Source organism: Phyllobates terribilis, unplaced genomic scaffold (assembly GCF_046119375.1).
Source record: "Phyllobates terribilis strain yellow unplaced genomic scaffold, ASM4611937v1 Scaffold_11__3_contigs__length_659146591, whole genome shotgun sequence".
Taxonomy (NCBI): domain Eukaryota; kingdom Metazoa; phylum Chordata; class Amphibia; order Anura; family Dendrobatidae; genus Phyllobates; species Phyllobates terribilis.
Window position 1 is genome coordinate 453,209,102 of NW_027362771.1, and position 12,512 is coordinate 453,221,613.

At 43.5% G+C, this 12,512-nt stretch overlaps 1 protein-coding gene across 4 annotated transcripts in view; it reads right to left on the reverse strand.

The window, feature by feature from the left end:
* Window positions 1–12,512, reverse strand: part of AKAP13 (A-kinase anchoring protein 13) — a 269,973-nt gene that overhangs the window by 161,473 nt on the left and 95,988 nt on the right. For all 4 annotated transcript variants that reach the window (XM_073653290.1, XM_073653288.1, XM_073653289.1 and 1 more), the window contains one exon: window positions 10,947–11,094. In XM_073653290.1, coding sequence (XP_073509391.1) covers window positions 10,947–11,094 — 148 coding nt within the window. The remainder of the gene's footprint in view (window positions 1–10,946; window positions 11,095–12,512) is intronic.

The following is a 12,512-nucleotide window of genomic DNA, read 5'->3' on the forward strand; positions in this document are numbered from 1 at the left end:
ATGATTTTTAATCCCAGCTTTCATGCTTCTTGGCATGCTTTCCACCAGTCTTTCACACTGCTTTTGGGTGACCTTATGCCACTCCTGGCACAAAAATGTAAGCAGTTCTTCTTTGTTTGATGGCTTGTGACTACATCTTCCTAGATTACATTTCAGAGGTTTTCAATGGGGTTCAGGTCTGGAGATTGGGCTGGCCATGACAGGGTCTTGATGTGGAGCTCCTTCATCAGCACATTGATAGACCTAGATGTGGCATGGGGCATTGTCCTGCTGGAAAACACAGTCCTCAGAGTTGGGGAACATCGCCTGAGCAGAAGGAAGCAAGTGTTTTTCAAGGATAACCTTGTATGCGGCTTGATTGATACGTCCTTCGCAAAGATTAACCTGCCCAATTCCAGCCTTGCTGAAGCATCCCAAGAAGATCATCACCGATCCTCCACCAAATTTCACAGTGGGTGCAAGACACTGTGGCTTGTACGCCTCTCCAGGTCTCCGTCTAACCATTAGACGACCAGGTGTTGGGCAAAGTTGAAAATTAGACTCATCAGAGAAGATTACCTTACTCCAGTCCTCTATGGTCCAATCCTTATGGTCTTTGGCAAACTTCAGCCTGGCTCTCCTTTGCTTCTCATTGATGAAAGGCTTTTTTCTAGCTTTACATGACTTGAGGCCTCTAGGAGCCTGTTACCAACTGTAGTTGCCGTGCACTTCACCCCAGCTGCCATTTGCCATTCCCTTTGTAGGTGACTTGATCTCATCCTGCAGTTGCTGAGTGACATTCGAATAAGATGACGGTCATCCCGGTCAGTGGAGAGTCGCTTTCACCTCCTCTGCCGGTCTGTAGTTTTGTTGTCCCCAATGCCTGCTTGCTGCTTGACCTTGTTGTAATGGACTGCCGTCTTTGAAATTTTAAGGATGGAGGCAACATGACGCTCACTATATCCCTCTGCTAGTAAAGCCAGAATTGAGCCCTTCTTTTCCTCACTCAACAATTTTCTTTTCAACTCCTTTGGCATGGCTAAAAGTTATTTTTTCATTCAAATTACTTTTGGGCTATTCCTAGCATTTGTTTTGCCATCCAGCTTGTCCTATTGCAAGAGGATTGTGAAGACCACAGCAGTGGTTTTTTTATACTTTCCCTCGTTACATAAGATTTGGTTCAGGTGATCACCTAATCAGAAGCACAATAAGTAGAATGAGGTGGACTTTGGTTGGAACTCAACTGACACTGGAATGGAATGGCTGTCAGACATGGAGAGAAAACTGTGCAGTGGTCTCTTAATTTTTGCCAGAGCTGCATGGCTGGCTATAATATTATATATATATATATATATATATAAAATGTCACACCGACTGCGCTCTTAACTGTTGCGTCCAATCACCAGGCTCAGCCTTTGTAGATGGTACAAGCTTCGGAGCACAATGGCAAGATGCAGCTTGTCACACAGACAATGTAATATCACAGTCACAGGAAATTTTTCCTTGACCCGCACAGTCATCGCGATTGCCGGAAGTGACGTGCGTGCAGCTGGAGATTCATTGCATGTGCGCCGATATTGGTGGCACAATACTCCAATTACACCTTAGACGGGCACATAAAAGGATACAAGACGCATACAACGCACACCGCCCCCAGAGGAAGCCCACCACGCGAAACGTGTCGGGGCGAAGATCGCACACGGACACTTTACTACTTGCTGCCATGGGTAAGCCTTATCCTCCCTAAACAACCTTTATGAGAGATTTATTTATCCGGTACAATTTCCTTTATATGTACCATACGTCCCCTTAGTATACACATGTCTTATGGGGTAATTATATATCTCTAGTTGTTGAGGATAACCTTATAGATAAGCACCAAAACACTGGCTTGTCACGTTGATATTTAGGTCTTCAGGATTTATGTGCCATATCTTATGGACTGTGTTCTTCTGTGATTTTCATATATCTTCACCTTATACCAATTGATTATTTTACTGTTTGTTCTATTTCTAATGTAATTACAATAAAATGTATACCCTTTTAACTTTATCTAAAGTATACTATGTGTTTTTGGGGTTGATTACTCCGATTATTTATAGGTTGATAGATGTAGGGAGGTATAACAACCCCCCTTTTCCCTTATGGGACTATGAGACTGATATACACCCATAGCGTAGGTTCTATGTTTAATGTAATATCACCACTGTAGCCAATCAACAACTACCAAAGCATAGGTGGAAAGGCACTTCTAATGACTTGTCTGACAAGTGGGTGTCATTTTATTGGAAAAGGATGTGGTTTACCAGAAAGGGGTGTGGCCTAGTGTGCAATAACTTGTGGCCATATGTAGGAGCCAGAACGTAACCCAACTAATAGGTGAATAAACTTAGACTAGACAGTGTTAAAATCAGACGGATTTATAAATAAAAAAAATAATTTCTCAAACAGCATTAAACATAGACTTAAAATGTCCCTGACGTGCAGTGTCTAGCAATCAAAATTGATAAAGCTGACCATATATATCTAATAACCTGGTGTAGAAAAGGTCCCGGACTGTTCCTCAGCATTATAGGAACTCTACCATGTTTGTAGAGAAGCGACGAGCCAATCAGGAGACTTAGAGCCCAGAATCAACATGCCAACCAGGCTGGAAGAGCACAGGGGGTGTCACTGCACCGGGAAGGCGGAGTCATAGTGTAATTATACAACCCCCAATGCTGGCAGGTTCCTTTAGGATCTTAGATAGGCTTGTTGACTGAACCAAGGAAAATCAGAAGATCTAGACTAAAAACTCCAGATTAAAATACAGAAACAGGAATAGTGCAAAAAAAAGCTTAGTAAAACAAATATTATAAATGCATTTGACTTGTGCAGATTGCACAAAAAAACATAAGCTGCACACTGGTTCAGAAACGTGGAAATACATTTTAAAACACATTGACTAAGCAACCTAGTGTTGTAGAAACTGTGATTTATTTGAGCCATGTGCTATGTAACTGCAGAGACCTGCAAATCCACATATTAATCATGGGTGTGAAATATATATAGTCTGACATCCCAGCCGACAACTGAGCGAGGGTACAGCAAATCTGACCACAAGACCGGGACATATATGTAGTGAGAAATAAATCACTAAAGCCTAAATATTAACAGAAGGCACAAAGCTGGCACAGCGGGTATGCCATCCGCCTGCCAATGGCTCAGCTTAGCAGAGAGCAGCAAGACGACCATGAGTCAGTGTTTCCCTCAGTCATTATCCATGAGACTTCATAAATATGACCAAAGTAACATGGAAGACACAAAACCATGAGCTCAAACGGGCAGAGATAATATGGTCTATAGAATAAGTCCGTTATGGTATGGTACACCATCCGAAGCTTCTCACTTTATTTTATGTCCTTGGTGTACAGGCTAGTCCAGTCTACAGCCAGTCACCTATAGGCAGGGCTGGGACATGGGGTAGGTGGGAAATGCAGCCGACTAAGACACTACAACCTTCTTATAAGGAGATGGAGAGTAGGCATATAACTGTCCACAACAGCTGCAGGCTTCTGTTACTGGAGGAAACAGTAGATTGTGATGTATTACTGTTACAGCTGATTAATGTGTATACTTCCTCTCTTGACTGTATTGAATGATCACCACGTTGTGAAGAAGCAGATAATGGATGCTTGAGTCCAAGGTATTGGTAAAACAATTTATTCTCCCACAATGTAAGTGCTGAATGACTCTACTGAAAGCTGAAATCTGCAACATCCTTTCCTGAAAGTTTTGTGCTTTATTTTTTCCCTACAAGGATTGTAGACATCTTTCAGGAAATGACATCTAAAGAGTACCATCCTGCCTGCTGGTACAGTACCTGTATGCATCACTGGAGCAGAGAGTGAATGTGAGGCGTGTCACTCACTGGGCACCACTGCCACATTAATGGGGTAACTATGCTCCTAGGATGGTGGTGGCCATTACTTTGTTTAACTTGGGCATGAAAAAAAAACAGATCCTGCTGCTGCCCTTTAATTATGCTCAACCCATGAGATTGGGCCCATGCATTCAGGCATAAAATTACCAGAACTGGCAGGTAAAGTGAATATCTTTACAAAGGCTTCTGTCAATGGGGTGGGACATACACAAGGCAGCAGATGAACAGTTAGTTCTTAAAAATGCAAGGACCTGAGCGCCTGTCAAGGGCCAGACTGTAAAGGCTAGACGACTGGATCAGATCATCGCCAAGATGTCAGGTCTTTTGGATGATTACATTATGGAGACATTTTTTTTCTTTCCCCAACCTCCACCTTCCTTTCTGTCTTTTTGATAAACACAATAGAGTAGAGGCACTATTATGTCTGGCAAAACAGGCAAACACTGCCTCAAAGGGATGGTCACAATTTTTTTTTATTAATTATATAATCAATTAATATCAGGCACTGGCTGGAGCATCTCAGCCATGTATGTTTGACTCAAACTCTGCGGCGTTTCAGAGAAACATACTCTAATAGCCACTGGGAACTGAGTCACGCTGCCAAACAGGCGGCTTCTCCCAACCTTCTGCCCTGGATTGTCACGTCTCTCCCTCTACGTGCAGGAAGGCAGAGACTGTCAATCCAAGGCACCGAGCGGGGAAAAGCCGCCGGGAACCTGCCTGTCTAACTGGTCTTTTACACTATGTTTTTAATGTTATTCAAACATACCTGGCTGATACAACACAGCAGAAGCCAATCCTTCGGCAGCATATATCAACTGTCAAGTTCACTTTAAGTATCTGAGCACGACACTTAAACACCATAGATACAGCAGTCTTCGGTGTTCGACCACATCTCCTACACTGTAGCTGCCCCAGCTGTGAACTGACCATGCCCTCTGAGCCACATCTCACCTCATCATGTGTGATATGGTCCACTGAGAAACGCATCTTACCCCATCATGTGTGATACGGACCTGCTGATCCGCGTTGTGAAGTCGGTGTCCATTTTGGTAAGAAGTTGGAGTAAGAGTTGGTATAAAATGGAGTGACTCGCGAATGCTAAAATATATAATAAATTTGTACAGTAGTACAATGCAGGATATGCTGAATATTTTTTCAGTAACTTTGGGAAAGTTCTGAAATGTCCTATAGATTGTCTGTTCTGTTCCTGATTTAAGGATCACAGCTTTTAGAGGAGATGAATCATGGCTGCACTTTATGCACACGCTCAGTAGTGAGGCAGGGCTGTGGAGTCAGAGTCAGGGAAATTGAGGAGTCGGAGGTTTTGGCTTACAGACTCCACAGCCCTGCTGCTGATTATATCATGCAAGCCCTGCAGCCAATGTCACGCAAGCCCTGCAGCCAATGTCTCATGCATCCTGGGAGTGCAGGCGCTGACATCACTGGAAAGGGCACACACCGGAGCAGAGTATAGCTGTTATTTTACATGGGCAGAATATAATGATTGAGAAGGGGTGTAAGGATTTTTACTTTGTACCACATACTTCAAATAGGTTTGCACACAAGAATATCCCTTTAAGGTATTATTTAAATAAAATCCCTAATACAAGAAAGTGGTTTTAAACGGAGACATCACCTTACAATCAAAATTAACAATACAGGTAATTAGAAGGCACACAGGCAGCAATGCTAATAAAATAACCAAGCAGCGTTTCTAGTTGAATGTCATAAAATCTTAATCACAATGACAATCTGGTCGGCATCTGTCACTGTAAAACGACTTGTGGCTTTAGTGTTTTGTAAAGATAGGAGCTAGTCGCTGCCATCAGCAGATAAACACCTGGGGACACAAAACCACCAAGTAATAAATCATCACAACCTGCCAGAGCTACAAACTCTGGGTGATGAGGAGAAGGACAATCATCTGACAATGTTAGTGCGCTCACATGCACCAGCGAGTGGAAACTGATCCCCAATCTCAACAATCCTGTAAAAATGTTCCTTCTATCCTCTGTTACTCCTCTTGGAAGTGTATGGATCAAAGCTTAAGGGCTCATACTCATGTGCGAGGAAAACGGACAAGTGCAATCCGATAAAATATCGGATTGCACTCGGACCAATGTTAATCAATGAGTGACAACTCATCTGCGATTTTTTTCTCAGCTGAGATCGGACTGAGAGAAAAAATAGCAGCCTGGTGCGATTTGCTGCGTATCTCGGACGAGACTCGCCAATGCAAGTCAATGGGTGCGTGATAAAAAAAAAAGAAGACGCACCCATCTCCTTGAAACCCGACAATACATCCGCCACATACAGTTAAAACATAGTGGTACCCAACAATTTAGAATAGAGAGAATAGCTATACATACATAGAATAGTTAGATAGAAAGATGTCAGTGACATATATAATTAGTACAATGACTGATTTGGTTATGGGTCATTTATTGTTAAATTATAGAATTTATTAGAAAAATTGGCGTGGGGTTCCCCGTAATTTTAGTCTCTAGCGGAGGTTAAGCAGACAGCTGGGGCAGATGTTTGAAGCCTGGGAAGTAGGTAATACCCATGGAGCTTCCCAGGCTACTAATATCAACCCCCAGCTGTATACTTAGCCTTTACTGGCTATTAAAATAGGGGACCCTCAAAAAAAAATTGACGAGGGGTCACCATATTTTAACAGCTAGCAAAGGCTAGGTAGACAGCTGGGGACTATTAGTAATAGCCTAAGAAGGGGCCATGAAAATTGGCCCGCTCCGAGGCTAGAAACAGGAGCCCTCAGCTGCCCCATAAATGGCGCACCCATAGAATGCGCCAATTCTGTCACTTAGCCTCACTCTGCCCACTGCCCTGTAGGGGTAGCAGTGGGGTAATAGGGCTGGGGTTGATGTCAGCTTATAATGGCAGCTGACATCAAGCCCAGGTTAGTAATGGAGAGGCGTCTATAAGACATCCCCATTACTAACCCCATAGTCAAAGTGAAATAAAAACACCGAGAATAAAATATTTTATTTGAAATAAACACACAGACTTCTTGAATATTCTAAATGAAACCAAATAACTTATTATGCCCATTCCTCTGCAATAAAAATAAAACAATAAACCAGCCTCATCCCTTCCTTTCCGACGTGGAGAACATAATCCAAGTGTCCCGCGATGGCTCCAGCTCTGCTACATCTGGATGGCAGGTTGGATCGTAGCTTGACGCGACCATCCAGCCTGCTATACTGCAGTGACACTGAGGAGCACGCTTGTGCACCTCAGTGACTCGCGGTGCCGTCATCAAGCTGAGCTGAGTTCATATCAACTTTGACACATCAGTTGGAAATTACAGAATAACTATCTGCATTAGAAAAAAAAGTTATTTACACGCTATAGCGCCATTTTCCACAGCACTTTCCTGACATTATCATCATCATTGTCCCCATTGGGACTCACAATCTAGATTCCCTATCAGTATATCTTTGGAGTGCGGGAGGAAACCAGAGACCCCAAGGAAACCCACACAAACATGGGGAGAACATACAAACTCCTTGCAGATGCTGTTCTTGGTGGGATTTGAACCCAGGACCCCAGCGCTTCCACACAACAATGCTAACCACTGAGCCACCTATTTCTTCCTTCTCCTTCTGGAAGAGAACTAATTTGCTTGCTCAAAGAATGTTTAATAATTCAAGTAAAGAGAAAAGGCCCGATTCAACAGTTTTCTCTGAAATGTCACAATTTATACCCAACTCACAGTTGCACAAAACTTTTGTGACATCTGTGGGGCGATTCATTAATACTGGGATTGTTCCTATCAGTCTTAATGAGGGGCTCGCTACAGTATTATATGCCGAATTCATCAAGAGGCTCACGCCACTTAATGAATTTAAGGCATTTTATCAGTGCCGTGCGCCTCCATTGTGCCTTGGCAGGAATGTTACTCCAGTCATGGTATTATTTTTATTATTATTAATTTATATAGCGCCATTGATTCCATGGTGCTGTACATAAGGGGTTACATACAAAATACAGATATCACTTACAGTAAACAAACTAACAATGATAGACTGGTACGGAGGGAAGAGGACCCTGCCCTTGCGGGCTTACATTCTACAGGAATGGGGGAGACAGTAGGTTGAGGGGTTGCAGTAGCTCCGGTGTTGGGGGTGGCAGAAAGCAAGGTCATGGCAGGCTGTAAGCTTGTTTGAAGAGATGGGTTTTCAGGTTCCGTCTGAAGGATCCAGGTGTGCCTCAGACGTGTTGAGGCACAGAATTCCATAGGACGGGGGACATTCGGGAGAAATCTTGGAGGCGATTGCGTGAGGAAAAAAAATAAGTGTGGAGGAGAGAAGGAGGTCTTGGGAGGACCGGAGGTTACGTGAGGGAATATATCAGGAGATTAGTTCAGAGATGTACGGAGAGAGGTTATGGATGGCTTTGTAGGTCAGTGTTAGTAGTTTGAACTGGATAGGCTGGAGAAATGGAAGCCAGTGAAGCGATTTGCAAAGGGGGGGTAGCAGAGGAGTAGCGAGGCAAGAGATGAACAAGGGGGGAGATGATGAGGGCATGCACAAGCAGTTTAGTAGATTGAGGGTTGAGGAAAGGACGGATTCTTTAAATATTTTTGAGCTGGAGGCGACAAGAGATGGCGAGAGCTTGGATGTGGGGTTTGAAGGACAGGGCAGAGTCAAGGGTTACTCCGAGGCAGCGGATTGTCGGTACAATGGAAAGAGTGATGTAATTTATTGTGATAGAAAGATCAGGTGGGAAAGATATGCGAGATGGGGGAAAGATGAGAAGATCAGTTTTGTCCACATTGAGCTTGAGGAAGCGGGAGGAGAAGGAGGATATGGCTGCTAGACATGCTGGGATTCTGGACAGCAGAGAGGTGACATCTGGGCCAGAGAGGTAGATCTGGGTGTCATCAGCGTACAGATGGTACTGGAAGCCATGGGATTTTATGAGCTGTCCCAGGCCAAGGGTATAGATTGAGAAGAGTAGGGGTCCTAGGACAGAGCTTTGAGGGACTCCAACAGAGAGGGGGCGGAGTGAGGAGGTAGTGTGGGAGACGCTAAATGTGCTGTTAGAAAGGTATGAGGAGATCCAAGATAGGGCAAGGTCTTTGACGCCAAAGGAAGAGAGGATCTGTAGTAGGAGGCTGTATCGAAAGCAGGGGACAGGTCAAGAAGAAGGAGTACAGAGAATTGTCTGTTAGCTTTGGCTGTAAGCAAGTCATTGGTGATTATGGTAAGGGCAGTTTCGGTGGAATGGTGGGGGCAGAAGCCGGATTGTCGGTTGTCGAAGAGAGTTAGATGAAAAGTGGGAGGAAAGTTCAAAGTGAACGTGTTGCTCAAGGAGTTTGGAGGCAAATGGGAGCAGCGATATAGGGCGATAGCTGGACAGGGCGGATGGGTCGAGGGATGGCTTTTTGAGGATGGGCGTGATCGTGGCATGTTTGAAGGCAGCGGGGAAAGTACCATAAGATAATGATAGGTTGAAGAGATGGGTTAGGAATGTGATGAGTGTGGGGGTAAGGTTGGGGAGGAGGTGGGATGGGATGGGGTCGAGAGCACATGTGGTGAGGTGTGATTTGGAGAGGAGACGAGTAAGGTCTCTTTCCGTGTTATTGGGAAGGGAGGTTAAGGGGGTAGGGAAATGGTGTGGAAGACAAAGGGGTTGTGGTGGTCGGACAGTAAAGACTTGCCGTGTTTGGTCAATCTTGTTTTTGTAGTGAGTGGCAAACTCCTCAGCAGAGATGACGGAGGTAGGGGGGGGGGGGCAGTGGAGGGCGGAGGAGAGAGTTAAAAGTGTTGAATAGCTATTTGGGGTTGTAGGATAGGGAGGATATGAGGGTTGTGAAGTAGGCCTGTTTAGCAGAGGTGAGTGCTGATTTGAATGTGAGTGTTGCTTGTTTGAATGCAGTGAAGTCATCTTGAGTATGTGTTTTCTTCCAAAGCCGCTCCGCAACCCTGGACGCTTGTCAAAGCTGGCATGAAGTACCATTTCTGGTGTGAAACACACCGCACATTTTTGCAGAATTTGACAAGTGGGCATAGCCACACTCCGTCCTAGCTCCTCCCAAATTCGGCCCCTTTAGGCGAAGCTGCTTTAAACTTGCATGAAATTGTCAAAAGTCACAACATTTTTGCGCAACTCTGCTCTGTGCAAAAAAATTGCGACTTTTAAAAGTACTTTACCACTAGTATTCTGGGGTAAAAACTTTGATCATTCACCCCCATGTTGTTTTTATAACAGTATCGACATGCTGCGTCAACTTTTTGTAGAGGGTAGAGCTAAGTAGGAAGAGGCGTGGCAGAGCGCTACCAACAAATTTATAATTCATAATAAATTTATAATTACCACCAAAAATGTGGCGCTCATTTCAAGAGAAATGTACTCCAGGACCTGAGTAAACTCCTTGTGGCAGCTTAAAAGGTGCACACCTCTTAATAATTTGCTCCGTCGCATCCCAGTGCATTCTTCACCAAGACTAGCATACAAAAAGCCAGTCGTGATGATTCGGGGGCCTATATGGTGTTTTAGATCTGTATTTATTATATATAACGCTCGAAGACACTCTATTTAGCCTGGGGCGCCATTTCTTTCTTTATGAACCTAGTCTCATGACTGCACCAATTAGACTAACTCTGGTAATTATGAGATTAAGAGCACATCATTTGGGGTGGTTTCTGATTTGGGCTTCAGGCTGTACAATGCACTAATTCAATGTGATCAGTGTGTAGCTCACAGCCTGTAAGCACAAGTACGAGCCGCCCGCAGCACACGAGCGGAGACAGCGCTGCAAGCACTACCAACTCTTCCACCATATCTTTCCCGTATTATGTAGAAGATGGACGCATATTCATTAAAGCAGCTGTCTCGCACGTTCTTCCTCATAAAAACATGTCATTAATAATGTATAATATTGGCTATAAAGATTTAGAAACAATTAATATTGCATGCATATTCATTTAATGTTATTTTTAGGGCAAAAATCAGCAGATCTACATACACAATGCAAAATCTTAAATTTAAAGGGCATGGGATGGAAGCGTCTTACCTGGAGTGACTGTCTCTAGGGTCGCAGCATCTACTTTACGAGCACTTGCTAAATGTTTCAGAGTGGAGCCAGCAAACAGCAGGTAGAAGACAGCATCCTCTTCCAGCTCGCTGTGATCGGTGAGGCTCACTGTAAGGACACAGTCACCCTGAGAGGCCAAACAAAAAGCCAGTTAGTAATCCTATTCATTCTGATTGTGGCACACAACATGGGCTTACTGCTAGTCACTATTCATCAGCAGCAAGAAAATAATTATCGGTAATATGTGAGACACAGCCGGGAGTAGAGGAGTGATGGAGAAGACCTTGTATGAGTGAAAGGTACTGTGCAAAGTGGTTTCATCGTCTATCATTGAACAAGGCTTGCAAATTTAAAAAAAAAAAAAAAGGTAGAGCACTATGGACAATGCTATTTTTGATGTTGCAAATACTATAAAGCTTAACAGAATTGTCTATGCCAACACTAAGCTGGTCTAAAATGTATATGTCGGCAGTACTACCCAACATATGTCATAAGGAAACTTCCCCATGCAGATTCCTCTTGGCATACGCTATGTCAGGACGCCTCGGCATGCCTTTTTTCCACTGTACCGTAGAGTTTGGTCTACCATCCTTTATCTATGCAGTGAAGTATATTAAAAAAAAAAAAACATGCATATATTTTCTGTGATAGGCCGAAATCTGATCATGTCATCGGATTGGTCGGATATTTAAGAAGGACACTTTGACATCTTAAGCCACATCCCCTGAGGAAGCCATGCACTTGAAACTCACGTTGGGGGATTTTGGCTGGTGTGCTGCTAGGACACAACTAATGGGAACTTATCCTTTATAAATCGAACATGGAGTCATTACACGCATTTATGTGACTATTATTAACTTGATTTTATGCATGTTTTTTTACTTTGTATTGGGCATATAAACTTCTGACAACAAATAGCAAAATAGCTTTATAATATGTCGGTATAGCCTGATCAAGTATATGAATGCTGCACATGAAAGATATTATTTTTGTATACATGCACCTATGGAAAATATTATACGTATAGTTATTTGGTCACTGCTCTATTATGTATATGTCACCTTGACTCAGCTGGCTTAAGAAGCTCTTACAGCCCATTTCTGGTTTCTTTTCACTGAATTAGCAACTGAGCCCACTTGCTTTTAATGCAATTTTCAATGAAAAATTGTTAAGATCTATGGGGTCGGACATGCGTCTCCCTGAGAATTTGCCTCCAGAGCTTGCTTTCTATGAACAGGGAGTTACCAGTGTGATGTGTGATGGCCGCTCTCTGCTCTCCTGATCTCTCTGCAGAGCTGTGTGTGATTATACCTCACACATCTGCAGGTTCCGCTCAGCTTCCAGCTCACAGGCAGACAGTGTTGCAAAACAGCAGAGCTGTAAGAGCTGCAGCAAATGTGTATGTAAGGAGACAAAGTTCAGTTCTACTGTCCTGTGAGTTACATGTCTCTGGAGGCAGATTCTCATGCAGATTAGTGTCCCACAGTTTTTAATAAATATTTTTTACATAATATTTGTTTTATTTGCACTTATCAGATCCATTTG